This window comes from Crocuta crocuta, unplaced genomic scaffold (genome assembly GCF_008692635.1).
Source record: "Crocuta crocuta isolate KB4526 unplaced genomic scaffold, BGI_CrCroc_1.0 scaffold223, whole genome shotgun sequence".
Classification (NCBI taxonomy): Eukaryota; Metazoa; Chordata; class Mammalia; order Carnivora; family Hyaenidae; genus Crocuta; species Crocuta crocuta.
In genome coordinates, this window is record NW_027529426.1 from 4,737,619 (window position 1) to 4,760,137 (window position 22,519).

At 42.2% G+C, this 22,519-nt stretch overlaps 1 protein-coding gene across 1 annotated transcript; it reads right to left on the bottom strand.

Annotated features, from left to right (window-relative positions):
* Positions 1 to 267: 267 nt before the first annotated feature.
* On the bottom strand, positions 268 to 17,408 carry KLF3 (KLF transcription factor 3). Its single transcript, XM_077758952.1, has 5 exons — positions 17,319 to 17,408; positions 9,307 to 9,793; positions 8,487 to 8,637; positions 3,459 to 3,619; positions 268 to 2,004 (listed from the first exon to the last, which is right to left on the bottom strand). Exons 1-5 carry the CDS (start codon positions 17,373 to 17,375, stop codon positions 1,823 to 1,825), a joined length of 1,038 nt encoding a protein of 345 aa, XP_077615078.1. The 5' UTR covers positions 17,376 to 17,408; the 3' UTR covers positions 268 to 1,822.
* Positions 17,409 to 22,519: the final 5,111 nt, after the last annotated feature.

Here is a 22,519-nt window from a genome sequence, read left to right on the forward strand (position 1 = left end):
ACTTTTATCAACATAGCGCCGTCAAAATAAGCTCCCCGCGTGATTTGCAGGCCTCCAGAATCACTCATTCACTGGTGTTTTAAAAACAATTGAACAGCGAATTCCTCCCAGTTAAGGTTATGTTGGATCCTGAGTTGTGCCTGGGCTGAATCTTCAGGATTCCATTCTTCTCTCCTCTTCCACCCTTTATGGAGGGCTGAAGGCGCATTTCATTGTATGCACCCACATTTGACCACCGTCGCCCACTTTCTTCAAATTTAGGACCAATGACATTTCTACGCATGAATTATTTTTATTGGCATTTAGACTATGGTGCTCAAAAGCCAGCTTTTGAAAAAAAGAAAAAAAAAACAATTTTCCCCGAATAATAGCGCTATTTATCTTTAACATAAACACGAGTCATTTTCAGCTTCTTCTGATGGGATACTTGACAGTGATTGATTTCCAGCTCCTTAACAGTAAATGCTTGGGAATTTTTGAGCTATTAATATATGAATCCCTGAACTGTGGTTTTCTTTATTTTTCAGAAATCTGTCCCCCGAATGAAGGTATGTGTGCTTTATAACTAGTTATATTTACAAATAGTGTCACTCGGGTCTTAAATTGAATGAATCTACTACGGCGTTAGCAGATACTTCTTTATGATATGTATCACAAACACAAATGACGGCCAACTTGGCACCTTACAGTTCACACAGAAGAGTTTCTGTATAAAAGCTGTATGATTAATTTGATACGGGAATACAGCTACCACTCAATAGTTTCCCTGTTTGCCAAAAAAGCTGTGACTAGGTTGGGTAAAAGAAAGGCCATCCATATTCTTATCTGGAAGATTTTTCTTACCATTACTGGACAAGTGTTTTTGTGTCCCTACTATCCAATGCTTGATGACCCACATTAAGGACATCGGAGGAATGGAGACAGGTGCACAGATAACCCCATCAGTATCTGGCTCTGCTGGGTGGTTCTACACAGCTGAACACAGAGCCGGACGCTCTGGGAGAGCACTGCACAGCTAACCACACGATGAAACCTCACTGAACGAAACGCCCCAGGCCAGGAGGAACGGCCGGCTCCCTCCTTTGCCTTTGCTGCTTCTCCCTTGATCAATGCCCCTTCGTTCGGCCTCCGTGCCCTGCAAGTATAGCATCCAGCCTTGAACTGGCAGACATCACCCACACAAGTCGGCAGCTCTTGCTCATCCCCAGGGCTGGAAAGGCCTCCTTATTAGTTGCAGGCACAAAGGAGTGTAAGGGGACTTAATTTAGATGAAGTGCTAAATCCAAGCGCACAAGCAGGATTTGTGAAGGACAGTGGACGAGCAGACTGTCCTACCTGCAATCTTGCTGCACTTCTGGGAAATCTGTGAAAAGGGTTCAGCCTCCTTGCTGGCGAGCACAAGACACAGAGGTACGAACGTCCCTGGCAAGGATTAGCAGGCTGGATACTATATTTCTAACACATTTACTTTGACATTCTTTTGAGAAATACATGGAGGAACTGACAATTGGTTATTTTAAGTTTACATGTTCCCTTGTTCTCGTTACATTAAACGTATCTGTAAAGAAGGGTTTGCTTAGCATCCCCGGAAAAAAAAAAAAGTGTTCACATTCTTTAGGTCTGACCCGTGGTAAGGAGAGGAGGATTAGAGAATATCTACTACTGACCATATGGAAGTTTGAATGATATAAATTCAGAGATTCAGACCAGCTGAATCAAAATTAAAACGTACATGTAAAAAATGAGTTAGATAACGGGAAGGAGGACAGAGAGAGAGAGCCGGGAGAGCGGGGAGCCACGCTGAGGCAGGGGACGGAGGCATTCAGACTAGCATGTGGCGTTTCCTGTGCAGGGCAAGGTGGTCAGAACGGGAAAAGCTTCGGTCACAGTCTGGACACTGGAAAGGTTTGATTCCAGTATGTTTTCGGAAATGTCTTGTTAGTTCATCAGACCGAGCAAACTTCCATGTGCATCCTTCCCAGGTACATTTGTAGGGTTTTTCTCCTGCAAAAACGAAAGATGAAAGAAAGAGCTTAAAACAGTGAAGCTAAGATTTTTGAGCCCAAACTCTTGGTAAATAGTATTTCTAAGGTAATTCATCTATTTGCTCCTCGAGAACACAGTGCCCCAGAAACCACTACAGGACAAACAAGAAAATAGCTTAATTTTCTTAATACTTAACCAGCACTCTGCCAAAAAAAGAAAGTGGGGGCGGTGGGAGGGGGTGAATGGGATTTTAAGAGTTCTTAAAGCATAAAGCCACTGAAATCCATTCTGAGGAGCTAGCAAATAATTTTAGTTTTGCCGTCAAGAGTAGGGACGAATACCTTAGGAAACAGCTGGTGATCTGTATTTGTTTATCTCCAAGTCTTAAACCTACTGAGGTGCTTAGTTATATGTGGTGCTAGCGTTTGTGGGACTTTTCTTACTATTTCAATTGTTCCTAAAAATGAGAAGTCTCTATCCGGGCAGAGATTTTAGCATCTTCTCGTTTGTTTCATCACTGCAATTATGCCCAAGTATAATGCTCTAATTCAGACATACTAAAAATACAGTAATTCCTCCCACCCTGTCAGAAGCCGGGTCTCTCCAGCCCTGGACTGTGGGATGATGGTACCGGGCAGCTGAGGAACAGGGGACCCTTGGGGGAAAATCTTTGGGAGAGCCAGGATGAAAGTCCTTACAAATGAAAAGGTTGTTCGTGGCAATCTCACATGTTAGTGGGCAAATGGGCATCACAAATTAGTTCCCATTAACTATCCTTTGTTCTCTAGACATTTTAAGGATGGACATTTCTTGGTATTTCAATGAGATATTCAGAACTGTATTTTTTTTTAAATGATGATTTTTTTGGTAAGATCTGGCTGCATGGTCTCTAGTCAATACTAGACAGAATAAAAAGACCCCAGAACAAATATGGCAGGCAACAGTATGGAAGTTCCCTCAGTTTTAGGAAGACATGAATCACCCAAATATCTTTACTTTTCTTTCCTTCAACAAGTCTTCCATTTGAATTCCATTTCTATAAACCGCTACATTTGTTTGTTCTACATAAAACACTGGGTTTTGCCATTGTGAATCTGATAATGTACATTTGCTAAATGATGGCCCACATGAAGGCCACATCCTTGCGGAGACATGTTCATGGTTAAGAGTACTTTTCCCTCTGTTCCAGCAGCCTTTCCATCCCTTTCTCTGTCCCTTAAACACAGAGTACAGAACTCCACCATTACAGAGATAACCTTGAATCAATTCTAACTTATTATAAGGATAAACCCTTCATCAGAAAGTTCACTTTTCATGATGAACAGAGGTATATGTAGACAACTCTGCTAACTTTCAAGATGCCTGGAACAATTTCATTGTAATAACCTCTGAAAGCTAGACTGTTTGTTCTTAACATTCCATGTTAGTATTTCTTAGGAAGAAAGATGAAGTGAGGCTTGTATTTCTGATACCTGTGTGTGTTCTTCTGTGCGCTTTCAAGTGAGAGCTTTTAGTGTACACTTTGTTGCATCCGTCGTAATCACATCTGTGTATCCTCCGCTTCCTCTGTGTGTCCGGAGATTCCACAGGTAAAGGTCTCTTCCCTGGTTGTACTATGACTGAAGGGTGATTCCTACGAAAGCCAATGTTAAATGTAAAATATTGAGTGAAGGGCTCTTCCTTTTCTTCAGTCTACCAAAGGCATTAACGACACTAGGCAAAAACGAACAAACAAAAAACCCAACAACAACAAAAAAAAACAAAAAGAAATTAGCTGATCAACCCAAGAAGCACTGCTATATTCATTCAACAAACATTGAGTGAGCACCTACCATGAGCCAGGCACTGTGCTTGGCACCGGGACACAAAGATGAATAAAAACAGGGGTCCTGCCCTCGAGGAGCTCACACTCTAGGGGGAGACAGACATGTAGATAAGTAATGACAGTAAGAAGGGTTAGGTGCTACGCTAGAGGGAGATGCAGGAGCTGGGAGAGTCTCTTTCCCTCAGTGCCTAGGTCTAGTCTCTTGTGGTTCTGAGCATGCCGAGCACTGTCAATGTCTCTTCCCAGGTGGCCCTGATTTCCACGACTATCCTCTTTAGGGAAAAATGAGAAAGGTCAAATTCCTAAATCTTAGGCAACCCCCACTCCATCTACCTCCATCTACATTTTATCCTTTACATAGCTGGCAATTAGCTTCTCTTAAAGATGACCAATTCACATTTGAGTTTCAAATTCTGGCTCTTCCAAAAAAAAAAAAAGAAAAGAAAATAATAACAGCACTGCTGTTTTCACAACCTCAAACCTTTACCGGTACTGTTATTCCTGCCTCAGGGAGAATTTTGGGGTGGCACTAGCAGTCAGGCAAGGAAGTGTCTCAGCCCTGACAGAGACCCCAAAGTGCTGCAGCCCCAGCTCTGGGGGGACCTGGTGCAGACTTCTGCAGTTGCTCACTCAGACCCGCTCCTGTGTCGGCTCACCTTTCCAGGGTGGGTCTGAAATCAAATCATGTCAAACACCATTGCTCTCAACTTTCTCTTTTTCTCAGGGAATCTGGGGAGAGGAGAGGCAGTTGGGGAAGAGCTGGGGAAAGTCTGTAAAGCTTTCTCAGGCTTCCTCTGCTGATTAATGTCAGCGATTAAAAAATTCTAATCTGTTCATCTGCTCTCCTAATGACTAATTGCCTGATATATTACAAGCTTATGGAACTGGCCTCCAACAGTAGTGAAAGACTCGTCTTATAAATCTGAATCTAAAGTTCTCAAAATGTTCCAAATAACATATGAATTTTCTGTACAAGCCTGGACAAGGAGAAAGGGAAAACTGAGGAGCACAAACGCTTGTGAGAATAAAAAAGGCTAATAAAATTTCGCCATAAAAATCAAAAGGGGGGTCCTGAAATGAAACCTGTTTTTATCTTGGTAAAATTCTGAATACATGTTCCCTTATCAGTAACTTTCCTAGACATGCTAAGCAGTAAGTGAAAGAATAAAAGGTGCATTGATTTTAAGTGATTTTAATTATTCCTCATGTCTATTAGTAGCAAAGAAAACCATCGGTTTTGAGTATCACTTTACCTTCCTGCCTTGATGTTTAGTGGGGGCAATACAGACGAATAAAATGGCCCAAGTTCAGATACATGGAGAGGTGAACATGAACTAGTCGGGTAGGGCAGGCGGACAAGGACTTCAATTATATAGATGTACAAACAAAGAGAGAAAATAGAGGAGTGACAGGTCTATGGACACATATGGTTTTTATAAAGCTGAATTGTTAATTTAAAATCCTTCAATAAAAAGAAAAGGGTTGTCGGTTTATTTTTAACTTTCAACCTTAACGCCACTGATTGAAACGTTTCATCTTCATCAAGAAAACTTCAGGAAATAAAATGCTAGGGGGAAAACACTGAACGGTTAAATGTATCTCCTAAGCCTCTGGGATACCGAGAGAGTATCCCAGGTGACTTTAGATTTATTATTAAATCTAAAATTATTAGATTTTCTGGGTTGGGAATGTGTCTATAACAGTTTCTGGGCACTAGTTATGACTGCCTTTTCCAGCTCAGTTTGCATACAAAGGCATGTTAAAAGGCTGCGTGCTCCAACCCCTCAAATCTTAGCTCTGTCACTGCACGTCCCTGTGACCCCAGGCAACGTATATATCCTCCCTGTGCCTCTCTGTAGAATGGGGATGATGATGATAATGTCATCTCAGGAAGTTGTGTGTAATGTATACAACACACTGCAGGATAACATCTGTTCCAGATGTAAATCTACTAAATGATCCTATTAATATTTTAGGGTTCAGAAACCCATTTGCAAACTTTGCTCCTACAGCTGTTGAATCTCATGAAGAGTTTTTTGGGGGGATGTCCCAACACCAAAAGAGGAAATCTCTGCTCAAGCTGACATCTACCTTGAGAGGTAGCATCATTCTGATGGTGGCTGACAGCCCTGTATCTAAAGAGTCAGATACTGGTCCAGGCAGGGGCTGGAGAGCAGGGTCTACAGACCTCACTTTCTGTACTCCCCACTTTTAAAGAGGTGGTCTGGGATCATTACAACCAAGAAATCAGAACAGCTACTACGTGTCAGATACCTGGTCATTGTTTTGAGTTAAGCCGACCCCTCTTAAGTTTGCTATAATACACATACAATTACATGGGGGAAATCTGATCCTCAAGCTCTTTGTTCTAAATACACTTCACATATGTAAAGATAGAAAGAAAAAAGGAAGCTGATAGCCATTTGAGTGCATTTTATGTTCCACCCTTGGCAAGGAAGGGTTTCAGAAGGCAAATATTATGGGGCCTGCCTCATCGCAATGGTACTAGCCGCTTGGTTTCAATTGATTCTTTCCTGGCTAGCTGGTTTCCTATGTGGGCTGCTACTGGGCACACTCCAAGACATTACTTAATCACATCTGGGAGAGAACTGCTTCAAGAGTACACGTCCCAGTTGTGGCTAGTCTGAATTTCTTGAGGACCAAAATGCATTCTTAGGTCAGCATTAACATAAGCATATTACTCATTAGTCATTAAAAGCCACGGAGCTTGAGATCATCAAAAGAATATAACTTAAAATAAGGAAAAAAGGTATTTTCTTTTCAGTAGCAGAATATATAGCCTGCAAGTATTTTTCTTCTGTAATGTTTTACAATGTAATTCATAATAATTTCAACTTTGGAATAACCCTTCTTCAGTCAATAGATTCCTCTCTCTGTGGGCACGTGGCTCTATTTAGTTTTACAGCATCTTTCCCATCACCTGTACGGGAACAATGACACGTGCAAATCATGCTGCTAGTTAACTTGCCAGAGACATCTGGCATCATAAAGAAGGACGTAACTCAGTCTACAAGATGTGTCTATTTTGGCTAGTCCTTCTGTGTTCCCTTTCACCTGAGAGCAGGAGCTGGATGCACTGGTTAGATATGGACAGCGTGGCAGGAAGAACAGTCATCCGGTGGCGGGAGGTCAAGCCCAGGGCCCCCTGCTGTTCCCAGTGTGATTATAAGGCGAGTTATCTAACATCTTGGCTCATCGGTTCTCCATTTGCTCTGACTCCCACATGCTAGTTCTGGGGGAATGAAATAACTCCTTTGAAAACATTTGGGAAAGTTTCATTGGGGGGTGCATCATGCAACTGTCAAAGGTAATAATGCACAAGTCCATCAGACACACTCTCTCCCTGCTGATGTGGCTGGTCATAGGATTCATTCTCTTCTTCGCCTATCACAGAGTAAAGGACAACTTCCTCCTCCCCCCAAATAACTATGATTTGGTCTAATGGGCAATTAACATGACCTACTATGAAGGCACCTCCTTGGGTTGACTGTGGACAGAACTAGAATATATTTTAAGTTCCAGAAAATAGCTGTTCGAAAGCCAGACATTTCACATCCTGTTGCAGAATTGTGTCAGGGAGAGGGGAAAAGATGACGTAGAAAGGTGGGCAGAACATTGTTTCAGGTTGGAAAAAGGTGATATGGGAGTAAGAAGATAGAAGGGACCTGGAGGAAACAATAACTATTGCTTTTGTACTAGGAAGCTGGTCATTAAATCCAACCTCAAAGAGCCATAGCACAAGACAATTACAAGAAAAATAACTATAGTCAATAATGAAAATAAAGAGGAAACAAGGCAAGATTAAGTGACAAGCCTGAGGTCATACATATGGTGGAGAGCAGAGCTGGGATCCAGGATGTCTGATTCAAAGGTCACCTTCTTAGCTACTACACACACAGCCTCCAGTGTAATTGCTGGTAGAAGGCAAGGACATCTATTGTCGCCAATCCCATCAATGATGCTATTTAGCTTGTGTATGACACCATCACATTATAGCAAATTAGACCTAACACAAACTACTGTTCAGTGCTTGGATATAGACCAATCCAGAAGCCTTCCTACTGGATGGCAGTTCTAAAGCAGACTGAACATTCCAAGGGCAGATGTGATTTTCAACCAGAGATAGTGGGTTGCACCAACGCTGAATTTCTCTGAGCTACATGGACAACTTTCTGTTGCCACCACTAGTCCCAGGACTTTTTTGGAGTGACTTCTTTGGGCTTCTGATTCCCCTTCATAGAAACGGTATTAGAAGCGACAACTGGAAGGATGATGTGTGTCCTATAAAGTTTTCATGATCCAATCTGAAGTAGAATATCTAGAATGCCAAATTCAATCCATAGTGGGATTGAGACTATGGGAAAACTATATACAGTCTGGAAGGATAAAAAAAAAAGATAAAAATGATTTGCATGACGAGGTGGCAAAATCACGAGCAACCAATTGACTGTAAACTTGGCGTAAATGTCATAAGACAGTGCATATGGCGGCACATGTTGCCTGTGGAGATTTCCCATTTTTCCAGTCGCTGCCCCCTACTGTAAGGTGTCCTTGGCAGGCCACACCACACCCTGAGTTGGAAGACTGAGCTTCCATTCCAGGTCCCAAGATGCGCGCTGCTACACAAATGCCCGGTGGACCTGAACATACTTACTCTTGCAACAGTGCTTGCGGGGGGGACACTGAGTTCATTAAAGGGGGTGACATTTCTTCAGGATAATAATCTGTCCTCTGTGGTTCAATCCCAGGTTCTATTTTAATCTTTTTCTGTAATATAGGCTTCTCATAGGATTCAATTACAGGTACTAAAAAATAAAAATAGAAAAGTCACTCCATGTACAATTGACCAATGTCAGCTTTTAAAAGTTTAGTGCAAGCTTCTATCTACAACACTGATGTGTGGAGTATCTGTTTACCTTTAGCAAAATTATAACAGACACAAATCTGTGGGGGGTTGTTTCCCCTGACAACTATTCTGCCAGCAAGCGGCGTGCATAGGAAGCTGGACTTTGAGCACATCAGCACCCACAGAGGTCTTCCTTAGGAATTTGGGTTATTTCCTTTTAACCCCATAGTCTTCTGCTTCCAGCCAGTACACAAGGCAGCTTTTAGTAACCATTAGTTATCACCACGATCAAAGTCATTTATTAAATAAATGCCTTTTTTTGTTGGCGTTCATTGAAGCAAAATAGAAGTCAGGATTTTTACTATCTCAAAGTCGACAATTACGCAGTGAAAGTAATCATTTCATGGCATTCATTAAACAGCCTGATTCCCGGGAGCTCTTCCAGTATCAACACTTGCCCCCTATCCCCAACAAAAAGGAAATGCCTCAGGCAGGCAGGCAGGCTCTAAGGGCAATGGCTCCTTGACAGGAGGGCTAGTCTCTGCCTCCTCTGTGGCCCCGCAGAGCCCGTGGGCGGAGACCCTGAATGCTAGGCGGGGGCCACAGAGCTGTCCCCAGTGACGTTTACCTTGCATGCTGCTATTTGAGTTTTCCATGTCCTCCGACAAGGAGACCATGAGCGGCTGCTGGAGGTGGCTGGTGTACATGAAGGGGACTGGCTGCACCACGACGGGCTGGATGACGGGCAGGATCCCGGGGCTGCGGATGCCATGCCGGGACAGGGCGGCGGCCATCACCGGGGGCATGGACAGCGGCACGCCGAAGGGCTGCACGCCCGGAGGAGGCGGCGAGTACTTCTTCATGGGTGGACTGGAAGAAGGCATGCTCAGACCGGGTGAGGCTCTGCGGTGCGAGGGCTGGAACTTCAGTGAGGAAGGAGAATTCCCTGCAGAGGGCGGCGAACTCCGCTTGTTCACGGTCAGGTCCACTGGCTCCATCTGCATCCCGTGAGACAAGGCCTCCGGGGTCTGGAAGAACTTATCGGGTAATGGTGTGGAGTAGATGACTCCGTATTTGTTGGGCTTCATTGACTCCATGTAATTAGATGGGTATGACTATCGGGAAGGAGAAACAGAAACATATAAGCAGTGACACAGGTGCATTGGCCTGACACGTGAACTAAGGTGAAAATGTACAAGAAGTCACTCTCAGTTACGTGGACCTCCATAAGCAGTTTAGATATATACTGACCCTCGAAAATGCCAGGAGGGCTCATCTAGTAAACGGTAAGGTTAATGGGATAACTGTGAAAAATCTCAAATTTAATTCGAAGATGATTCCCATGTCAAATGTTAAGGTTGATGTTGATACCTGGCAAAATTCTGAAACAAGTTATAAACAGAAGACTTGTGGCCATTATTGGGAGAAGTCAGTTTTGGGGTTCACCAACAATCAGCCAAGCCAACGAACTTCGTTGCTCGGCTGATGGAGCTTCTGGGTCATCAGGAAATGCTCTCCATCCTTCAACTCAGCAGCAGGGCATTTACAGTCTCACAATACACTTGTGGACAATATGGAGAACCGGGGCTGCACAGCAGTGCCTTTGGAGGGGCTTTGGCTGCTGACCATCCGAGCCTGGGCAGGTCAGCAGTCCTGGTTTGGCTGGGATGGTGTGTAGCATAAAAGCTCTCCATCTCAGGACACCATGCAGTCTCAGGCAATCAGGACAGTCAATCATCCTCCCCACCTGTGGTCTGAAGGCCACCCACCATAGTGTAATTATATACCCAGCCCCAAGGCATTCAGTGGTCTCATTCCGTCAGTTTGAATGAAGCTATAGAAGGTAACTTGAGTTCCAAATTTGTGCATGACACAGAACCGTAAGAAACAGCTAATATGACACAAATAAGGTCACATGATGCTTGAAGTGACTTTGACTTGCACACAAAGGCCCAGTTGTCTGAACCTTTATACCTTGCTACCCCCACATCAAAATAGTCTATTTCCTCCAAAACTAAGATCTGTCTCACAACTGGCCTAGTTTATCTTTAAATACCTTTCTCTCTTATGGATTCAGAATAACGGAACACTACCAGCTTTAAATACAAATCAGTCATAATCATTGTGTACTATTACTATGAGTGTGATCCTTGGCCAGGGAATTCATTGGAGTTACTTTTTAAAAAAACTTTTTTAAGTTTATTTATTTGTTTTTTGAGAGAGAGAGAGAGAGACAGCACCAGCTGGGGAGGGACAGAGAGAGAGAGAGAGACAGAGAGAGAGAATCCCAAGCAGGCTCCACACCATCAGCGCAGAGCCCAACACAGAACTCGATCTCACGAACCACAAGATCACTACCTGAGCTGAGATCAAGAGTCAGACACTTAAGCCACTGAGCCACCCAGGCGCCCCCCCACTAGAATTAAACTTGAAAAAAAAGTTTTGTAGGATGCTTTTTAAAAAATTAAACTCAACATAAGCTATTTTCTTTACTCATAGGTGTTAGGGAAACTGCAAGTTTTAGTGATGACATGTCAAGTCCATCTGCAGAAAACTACTTGTATTTGAATACCTTATAGTGAAAGTGATAAGCAACATGCTACACCTCTCTTCCAGCTCTAAAAGCCTATGCATTCCAGATTCTGAGGCAATACTTTTTCATGAGGCAACCAAGAAAACCCACCAATGCAGCTTAATTAAATGCATGATAAATTTCTGGGCTACCCCAGTCCCCCAGTGGCCACTATTGCGAATTGTAAATAACTGTGGGTCAGCAGTGGTTTCTTACTAGGATTACTACTGAGATCACATCCTTTCCTCTCTGGAAATCCACAAGTGAATCTCCACCTGGCTGTGCCTCAGAATCCCCAGAGGTGCTTCTAAAACTCCCTTCTCCCAGGCATACTAGGCCTAAGGGTCAGGGACTAGGACTGGGCAGTATTTGTCTTTATCTGCTTTTGAAGTCAGTTTTCTCATCGTTAAGGCTCTGTGTTTTGTTCTTCTGTCCTTTCTTTACCCTGGCAATGCAATCTCTACAATCTCCTAGAGTAGGGATTCCCGCGGTATGGTGCACGTCTCTGGGGGTGGTGAAGATACTTCCAAATGGTACACAAAGAATACACGGTGCTTTAAAATGGTTATGTGTTTATTTAAATGTACAAGAAACCCCCCCTTTTTTTTTTTTTTACAGTAGTGATAAACTTCCTTTTCAAAATAAATTTATTACGTTAAGAAAGCAATTCTACAGAAAAGGACAGGAAAAAGTACTAAATACTACAAGCGCAGGTGCCATGAGGATACATCGTCAAGGTGACACTGAACACCAGACATCCTAGGAGGTTGTGAGGTTAAAACTGGATTCAATGAGATAAGGAGCTTAACACGCACTGTGGGGCTCCAGGTCCCTTCTCTTTCTAGACAAGGAGTGGCACTATAATGGACCTGAACTTCTCAATCTGAAACTTCTCAGACTTTACTGTGCAGGAAGTCACCAGATGATCTTGTTAAAATGCAGATTCTGAATTTCTGGGGCGTGGCCCTAGGTGCATAGACCCCTTTTGAACAGCATGGCTGTAAATGATAAAGAGATACAGAATAAAACCACTAGTTTTTAGTATTAAAATTTGGTAAATCATTCAAGTACAATTTAAGAGGGGAAAGAATTTTCACTAATAATACTGCTTAAAAACAAGGACGTTGAAGGATATACCATCAGGAAATGCAAAATATATAAATGGTTGTTTTTAAAGACGGCTTTGGGTTCTGTATCAAGATTCAAAAGGGGAAAAGACTATTTCTGCCTTTCTTTAGAACCAGGCACATGTAAATACACCATAAGGTGAGAGACCCAAACATATAGCCATAGTAATATGAAATCTGTTTACATTTAAATATTAAACTAAGGAATGTGAAGAGGCACAGATTCACTAACCAAAAAAAAAAAAAAAAAAAAAAATCTAGTATGTACAATAAGGGTTTAAAGAAATAATTAAATATGGGGGAGGGGAATGCTTTCTCTTGGTTCTAAAGGACAACTTGCTTTCTATAAATCTCAAAAGGGCAAAAGTTCTTTCTGGTACTAGAAACTAAAACTTAGGAAATGGAAAGCAGTGTTTTCCCAATTGCCTGTACTCACCAAAATGTAGCTGCTCCCTTATTTTCAGCCCTATTCTTCAAAGACCTCCCTATGACCTAGATTTTAATGCCAAGTTATTGGCAGTTAAACAGAAAGCAAAATGAGGACACCCTTATTGCTGTCATTGCTGGATTTTTCTAACTGTGGGGTGAATTTAAGGAAAGTAGGAATTTAGAACCTGGGAGATTTGCAAATTTAATAATATTCTCAGGTTTCCCAAGCCATAAAGAAAGAGAAAGCCACACATAAAGCCAAGTTTTAGAAACATTATGCACATTTCTGCTGAGTGTGCTCTCCAGTGAATGCGCCCCGCCTCCTGTCCCCCATTCCGAAGTGATGGGCGGTGTTTGCAGGGTGATGGGGCCAAAAAGAGGGAAACACATTTGGATAGACAACAGAGTACACAATTAACTATCTCCAGTCTGACTGCCTTCTAAAAGGGATAAGAAATGTGGTTTCTCCAGAACCTTCTACAGGACGTGTTTGCTCTCATTACTCGGGTAGAGCACACAAGCTGGTACAATCGGCCTGCAACAATCCGGATTCCTCAGCATAAGGACCCATCCAAGGGCTTGCTGCGGGTGTGAGCCTTGGCTGAGTACACCCTGGTAATAGCTGCTTCTGCTCTGTTCCAGACCTTTCCAGTCTTCTAACAAAGCAGTGCAAATAAGTGCTGCACTAGCCCCACAGCCAAATCAGAGGCAAGTGCTGATGAAGTAGATAAGGTTCCTTGGGCCACTGACCCAGTGCCCCGGTGCCGTGTGGGATGCGGACTGCTTACCCAAAGAGGCCTGACAGCCTGGAGCAGAGCAGCATGCAGACAGACAGGACTCTGGCAAGGGTCTCTGGGACCTTCTGGCCCTCACTAGGGGTGGGCGTGGGCTGTACTTTCCGAGTTGTAACAGACATTCACGTGTTCAACCCCCACACCAGGTGTAATTCGTTTGTGGATCGCTTCCTCTCATTAGAACGGGAGATGAGGGCCTGGCCTGGGTGCTCACAAACACTTGATGAATGAATGCAGTAAATTAATGCACCCTCTGAGCAAGTTTGTACTACTGTCAAGACTAAGGATAGCACCAACTCTTTCGATTCTCGAAAACGATGATTTTAATTGTGATGGGGGGAAAAAAGCACAGGGTCTGAATGATGTTTCAAAGCTATCACTCCGTACTTCAGTGAGAGTTCCAATTGCTTCTTGTTTTATTGGGAATAGTTTGGGTGAGTTTTCCATCACCAGACAGTTTAAGTGGTTGGAGTGACTGCACGAAACATGGATGGAGTCTCTATTTCACTGCTCATTAATATGGGGGAAAAAAAAAAAGAGTGAATATCCGTGCCAGGGCAATGGCAAGTGAAAGGAATCTTCATACCAAGGGTGGGGTTCCCAGTGCAGGAAGGCGTGGTGCGTTTATAAACAAACACTCTGGAAACAGCAAATGTCAAACCCTTCTATGCAAACAAAAGCGGAAAGCTCTCTTTCTACCAGACTCAGAAAAGTCATGTGTTTCTGTTAGAACAGAAGAGAGCCACTACTGATTTTATGTACTTCTCAACCTGGAAGGAGTCTGTTAGAGGGACAATTTTCATTACAAGGAAAAAAAAAACCTCTTTCTTCAAAAGTCCTCTTCCTATAGGAATAAAAGAAAATACTTTTTAAAACTTTGTTTTCTTTCTCACTTCCTGAATTAAATGAATTTTCAACTTTCTTTGAAGATGTATTCAAATGCTTTCAAGAAGGTAATTCTTTTACACGTGCATTCTATAGTCATATGCTATCTTGCATTCTATATATTATCATCTCCAATTTTACAAATTAAAAAGAAAAGAGGCTCCGAGAGCTGCTAGTGGTTTGCCAATATTGCATTGATAGTAAGTAGCAGAGAGTAGAGCCCAGGGTCTCTACTCTGCTCCCCCTTCTTGCAAATTTTAATAGGACGATCCAAAGACTTACGGTTTGCCTCCAAGCACAAGGTTTAGCAGAAGACTGTACTGAAGGCTTATATTTCAGTAAGAGAGAAATGACAATTCCTTACTTCCTCTAAACTGGAGCAAAATGCCAAACAGGTAATCAGCCTTCAGGTTAAAGGTGAAATTAGAAAAAAAACAAAAAAAAAACAAGGAATAAAGGAATAACAAATTAGGTTTAGCACTCTCCACCTACAGAGTCAGGGAAGATAAAATCTGAAGATTCCAGAGTGGAAACAAAAGCTTTTTATTCAATTTTGTTAACTAAAATAATCGCAACATCCCACCCCCCGAATGTTTCTGTTAACTCAGGTTTTGCTGAAGCAGGAAAAAGAAATTTCATTGTAAGAACTGACATTGACTTTTGGTGAAATGATCTAATTAAATCTCCTAAGTGCTTGCTGGCTGAAAGTTGAAAACTAGAAACCATTAATTGCAAAGATACTTCTACATATCTTAACTTCATGTATTTATAAGTTACAGCATTATAACTGTTACTTCAGATTCATTTTATTTCCTTTTTTTTTTTCAGTCAAGTGCATTTCCTTACACTTAATTATATCACACCAACTTAGCAATGTGGATCTTCATTTGAGCTTTAAATTGGCTCTTGGACCATATTTTCATGCTTGATTAAAAGCATGGTAAGTATACTGAATATTAAATGCAAAGATGGTTCTGCATCATTTATAGAATTAATCATATTCTCCAGTAGTAAAAACCTATTCATATTTCAAGGATATAATTAATAGGGAAATTTTACACCTCAATTTTCCTCCAACATGATCATGCAATCGTTTGGTGTAAGGGGTTGATGAATATGGTGACAGCACCAAATAACATCAGAAGTCAATTTACTTTTTTGATTAATGAAGTTCTTACTGCTCGGTTATTATCACATTCAGACACTTGGTTATCCAGTTATCATGCCGGAATGTAAATGTTATTTCCTTAAAGCCACTTGGACCTAACTTTTCACTGTACGTAGCGGTAAACACTTCACTGGCTTAGTAATATCCATGGCAACTCAGTTCCAAGGGCCTCCGAGTGACCCCTGTGTCTTGTATAAACATTTTTGGCAGGAGCCTCAGCAGCCGATGCATAAGGATGATCTAATTTTGCAAGCGTGTCATTACCAACCTTCAGATACACGACTCAGGCCAAGTTTTCCCCCTTGTGACTATTTTCCAGGCCCATGGAAGAAAAGGGCAGCATGGGAGCGCTGTCTTGTTACTTCATATTCCCTCCACCAGATCTCCCGAAGTAGACTGAAACCACTCCCTGACTGGAAGTCCTGGGACCCCTTTCTGTTCTCACTGGTGCCCCGTCTCCACCAGGGCCGCACCTACGGAAACACCTGGCCAAGATCCTGGCCACCTGCGGGGAGAAGCATCTAGAAGGACCGGGCCCACCGAGGGGCTGGCTTAGCACAAAGGTGTTGACAGAGACACTGAACAAGGTTCCCTCCTGGCCCCAGGCTCTCCCGAGTGGAAAGGAATCCCATCCTCACCGCCAAGTTCTCTCCTTCGCTCGATTCTCCTCAGCCACCTCATACAGTCACAGCTCAGCCTAGCTGCTGTCAACGGGTTTTAAGCAAAGCTTTTTATTCTGAATACATTTACATGCAGGAATGAGGATTTTTTTTTTTTTTTTAGGTTTCATCTTTTTAAATCAGCTCTGTGAAGGACATGCTGAATACACACATGAGACAAATTGGAATATTTTTTCTTCCAGTATTAAAAAAAAGGGCCATTCACAAACATTCTCAAGAAATTCTTCTTTCTATATAACTGGGGTTGTGATCTTGAGTAAAAAAAACACCTCAAAACAATCATGTTCTTGATGCAGACTTCTCATAAAAGTACATTTGAAAATGCTTCCTAACCATGACAAACATTAAGGATTTTTTTTAACATCCCCAGATCCACATTAATTTTTTTCTTTTAATTTATTTCTGAGAGAGAGAGAGCATGAGCAGGGGAGGGTCAGAGAGAGAGGGAGATACAGAATCTGAAGCAGGCTCCAGGCTCTGAGCTAGCTGTCAGCACAGGGCCCGACGCGGGGCTCGAACCCACGAGCCGTGAGAACATGACCTGAACCGAAGTCGGATGCTTAACCGACTAAGCCACCCAGGTGCCCCCACATTAATTTTTAAAATCAGTCTGGCTGAACTTTTTTTGGCCCAAACCAATAATCCCGAGAGCCCAAACTAAAAAGGCTGGCAACTGAGGAGTTTGTGTAAATCTACTTCTGTCGTGACCAGATTTGCCTGTGACCCAAGTTCGGTGCTGATCACACCCTGAGAGGCATGGGGCACAGGTCTTAAGGAGATATGGATCTCATTTACTCAAGGATGCACAGTTGCTTGGGGGTGGCGGGTAATTTGTTTCGCTTATTCTCTGAGACTTTGAGAAAAGTTTGTTTACCAAATGCCTGTCAAGGGATGAGTAGCTTTAAGGAATAACACAACACACAATAATGTTCCTGCCACTTGGAATAAATAAATAAGAAGAGGTGTTCAATTTTGGAAAACTTACCACGGAGATAGGGTCCATGGCCTCTTGCTTGACAGGGACTGGGTCAAACATGAGCATTCTTTTAGTTAAGCTTTCTAGGGTGCTCTGGTGTTTGGCCTAGAAGACAAAACAAGGTGTCCAAATAAATGCCAAGGTTACCTTAAATATAAACCAGTAAAAATAAAACATAATATTCCTCAAGCCCCTTCTCTGCTCCTTCCTCTCCCTCAGCCCCAGAATGGCTGGAATTTATTTTCCTTACCTACGAAAGATGCCATTTTATATAAGTAAAACCAGATTCCATGGTCATAAGTCGATGAGAGCCAACTGGCATTTCTACCTCATGTACATAAACCCTGACATTTCTGGAACAATACACACAGGCCCTTCTGAGCAGCCAAGCTTGCTTAAGATTGCTGTACAACTTAACAGACGTTCACATGATATATGAACATGAGACATTTTTCCTTACGTTCAGTACAGAAAAATCAAGAAAAAACAAGACAAGCTAAAAGAAAACCTAGAACCAACCATCATTAATATCTTTGTTTTTAAATGGATTATAATATGTATACTCCATACTTTCATTTGACCATTGATTGGGCAAATGTTTTTCATTAAGTGTGGTTCCATACCATCAAATTCAGTGGGCCACTGTGCGAACAGATCAGTCTATGTTATCCCTTTTCATTGGGCACTTAGATTGCCTCTAAATTTTCAACATGATGGGTGGCAGTGGGTATCTTTATACTCACGTCCTCCTGAACATTCTTAAGTAGGGTACATTTTAGGTAGGGGAATTCTTGGATGAGAAGCACGTATATTTTCCAAACCATTTGACGGATCATCCAGGAGCAAAACTGCTCTACTATTTCCATGGATAAAATAAAACCTATTTCCCAACATGCCCACCTGCAATGTGTATTACCACTTAAAAAAATAAAAGCTTTCTTAGTTTGTTTTAAAATGGCAAACTATTTTTATTCTAAATGGATATAATTATTAAAGGTGAATCTTTTCCATCTGTATTTAGCATTTGCATGTCTCCTCTAGAGAAATGCCTATATTCAGGTCTTGAGGCCCCCCACTCCTCCTGCCTATTGTTTTCTAAGCACTTTTTATATATGAAGACTGTTAGTCTGTATTCACTCCAATTCCTCATTGGGAAATAAGCCAATCTTTAGTTTGATGTAAAGGAAATGTCCATCTTAGTCCTGTCTGGCCTTACTCTTCTCTTATATTGTAATGCTCATGTTATCCTTCCCTTCTGTTCTGTACTAGTTCACTTCCGGCACCTAATCTACATCAAGCCAACCCCTTCCCCACAAGACAAGATATTCAGTCCGCTCAACATACAACTGCATTTCACTTCCATCTACTACCTAGATCTTCAACAACCTGCTTCAGGCACCCTCTACTCAAACTGGCTCAAGGGTTCAGAGCTTTGGTTAAAGGCGAGGTCTCTATTGCACCACTTTGGTTTGGGTCGGAGAGTGAATTAAGTTCCAGACTGCATTCTGCCTGAAAAAGCTGCAGAAGTCTCTAGTTCTAGGTTGCCTCCTGTAGTTCGGTGTTAGAACTCCCTACCTCCGTGACAGCAATACTGTAGTGTGCCGTACCCAGCGCAATGTGTTACACTACGAAACCTTCATAAGAGTAATACTGTGTATTCTTGGGCTCCCTTGGTCTGTTGAAGAAACACTGCTCTGGGTCTCATGACAACACGTGAGTATCGTCATTAACTCAACATAAGGCTCTGACTTCGAATTTTATTTTCCAGCATCACAGTATGTATTATAATCTGTGAACACAATTTGATACCAGGCTGCTCAAATCAATGGTGCTAATACCCTCTTATGTATGCCAGCAAAAACAAACCCCAACAGCCAGTGAAAAATGGATGATTTCATAATGAAGGATGAAAACCCCTTTTGTGCCTTGGGATCTATTATTAACCAGTTCCCAGCCTAGCAGCTGCAGACATGGATACGGTTCTGAGAATTGCTGTCCAGTGCCTCACAGCAGACCGAAGACAAAAGATGTGAGATCTCCTGCTTACATCAATGAGGTCAGGTAATTCAGCAGCCCTGACCCTTGGCTGGCCACCCCTCCCCCAAGCCTTTTAAATTTAATTTACTCTTAGGGATAGGGATTCATCCACTCCAGAGGGTATCTTGATGCAAATCCTTCTAAATAAAAGCAGTCCTATTCTCAGGTGCATAGTGAAACAGCTCTGTTCTCCAGACTCAAGCAGGAGATGTGCATCTTATACCTGCCACAGACAACCCTTCTCACATGTAAAATGTAGACATGTAACATTTGCCTGTAATGTTTCAGGAAGATCAAATGAAATTTAAAGCAAAACAAAACTCTTTGCACTGTAAATAGCTGATACCAACAAATATGTGCACAGGTTTGGGATACACATGCTGTGTACATGGGACTGAATCTGTTGGTTCCAACTTCTAGAGCAACGTCAAGTATTTGCCTCTTTGCTAACCGACCTAGCCTTAGAGATCTGTCCCTTCTACCTTTAAAAAAACTCACAGTGAATTCTATTCAAAAGTGACTAGCTGCCTACATCCTGCCTGAGGTCACGTGGTGACCTTGTCACTTCCCAACTGCACTCTGCAATAGCTTCCCAGCATGTGCCTTACCCCTCCACTACCAGTAAGAGGGCATAGTAGAATCAGGACGATGGGCTCTGGGTCAAATTCTGACCCCACCATTCCGCTCATAAAGCCTTTCATGACGTTTCTTAATGCCCATAGCAGTGACAACTAAATCCATTTAGAAATGAATGACACATTAACCTACCACATCTCTTACAATTTAAAGACATTATTTAAATCACTTGCATTTTTAAATTTTTACGTTTTATTTAAATATAAGGAAACTAATGCATCATGAGACTTGTAATCATAAGAGATAAAAGTAAAGTCTCACAGAAAGCATCTGCCCTGATGAAAGTGATTTATTTTATTAAAAAATAATTGTAAAGATATGTCTATTTGTTCAGAACTGTATCTCATGAGTAACTCGATTGCAGGGGAAGGGATATTTCTCATTCTAGAAATATTTCAGCTAATAAAAGAAAAGTGAGTGGTAGAATTAGAATATCCCATTTTGAGACTCTAAGCTGACCAAGGCATCACTGGACAATAAAAGTCTGTGCAGAATTCAAATATCACTGCACAAAGAAGCAAACTCACTCACTGTTCCGTCTACACATCTAACCAGCACTGTGCTCCCAATGTGGTTGTTTCTAAAATGACTCACTATACTTTCAGTGGTAGCCACAGGATATGGAACAAGAGAAGGTGAGGGACACGCAAAGAAAACGGCACACTCTGAACTGTTAACAAGACAGCCCTTTCTGGGAGGGGCGGTGGGGTGGGACAACTTCACACACATCTCTGTGCCAATTTTTAAATGTATTACTTCTATAATTAAAACTTTTAATAAAAACAAGAGGGAAGCTAAGCTAGAGAGAAACCAAATTTAGGAAGAGAATCAAGCACATTAACATAAATCAGGCTTCTGTTTACTGATTTGCAGGAAAATGTATACTCTTTAACTACTGTCCTATCTCTGAAGAGACCACTTTGGCTACTGTCATTGACCTTGTCTTTGGGTTCTGGTCCAGAATCAGAGGAGTGGCTGCAATGTCTCCAAAGTGCCTTCCATATAACTGAGAAGTCATTTATGCACTGAAAGAATTAGAACTTAGTAGCTTTTGTTACACACGGGGAACTCATGCACCGGGGATACAGCCCTCCTTTGAAAAGAAGGCTAAATAAAAACACAAGTGCGGTAGGAAATCGCGTTCACAACACTGACCGCAGTCTTAAGTAGAACCAGTAGGTGGCGCACTACAACAGGTATTAGAGCCTAAGGACAAAGGCAGTAAAATGAGTTTGCCAACCTCGGGGTCTTTAAACCAGTGGGGGTTTTAAGCAGGCCCAGGAATTCTGTTAACCACTTTATGTGGGCATCCCAGAGATAAGGAGGCCCCAAATGTAGTTCTATTTTTTTTCCAACAACTATTTTCCAATCATTAATACATTTCCATCTTAGTTGTATTTAACTTGCCAAAATCATTTTCCATAACTGGAACAATGTCACCTTCTCGGTTTTATTTTGCTGGGAAGGGCTGATCCAACTGCATTTTCCCCCAAAAGGAAGAAAAAGATTTCCCTTCACTCTCTCTACTTACACTTCGGACTTTTCAGAAGTCAAAATAAGGGCCGGACTTTTGCCAAAATGCAAGAATGCCTGATTTATGTATTGAAAAGCTTTCGTGAATCATTTACATAGTGTCAGCTGCAATATAGTTCCTTCTCACAGCCCTATCCTGTCCCTCCACCACCCTCCTACCTCAACAGTGGCTTTATGAGGGCACAAATGGGGTGCGGAGCTTAGAAATAAACACAGCCCTTAATGTCAGAGGCGACTATGATGTCACCAAACTTCCTTTGAAAGTAGCTTGTCTTGAAGCTAGAGCAAGTTTTATTACAAAAACAATCTTCTAAATGACTGCCCCTTCCTTAGAAGCATGACAGAGAAAGAGAAGAGAGAGAGAGGAGAGAGAAAGAATGTGTGTGTCTCAAGCAAAGTTTCTTGTGATATAGCAAAATTTGCAGCTGACGTTCTCCCTTTTGGGGGCTTTCCGTATCTCTTTCCTCAGGTCCTCAAAGGGTCCCTGCATTATTCTTCCCTGCTTGGAGTAATCTTTGTTTCCCAGCTGACCTCAGCAAGGTGTAGGGAGAGAAACAGTCTAACCAAAGTGAGACACCATCTGCAAGTGCCTTAAAGTCTCCCAAGGGTTTGGACGTTAAAGGAGGAAGTGCACTGCCTTCCCCCACCCTTTACTCCCCAAAGGAACTGCAGGGGATAAAAGAAAAAATAAAAATAAAAAATAAAAAAAATTGTGCGTGTATGATGTGTGTGTGTGTAATTAATTCTTGGTCAGGAGAAGAAAAAGGCAGGCAGGGATCCTTACAGCTGAAGTTCCTTTCAGAAAAAACACTTTCTTCACTTCTGTGACCAAACTCTTCCATAGCTCCAGAGGAATCAAATACTTAATGGCCAGGAGTATAGGCGACAGATTTCAGAAGGCACTTTTAAGTTGGAGGCTCCTTCCAGAACAGCCAGATGCTGGCACCTTCCTGGAAATGTGCCCCCTGTTTTCGTATCCCTGCTTGATTTTCACCTACCTTAGT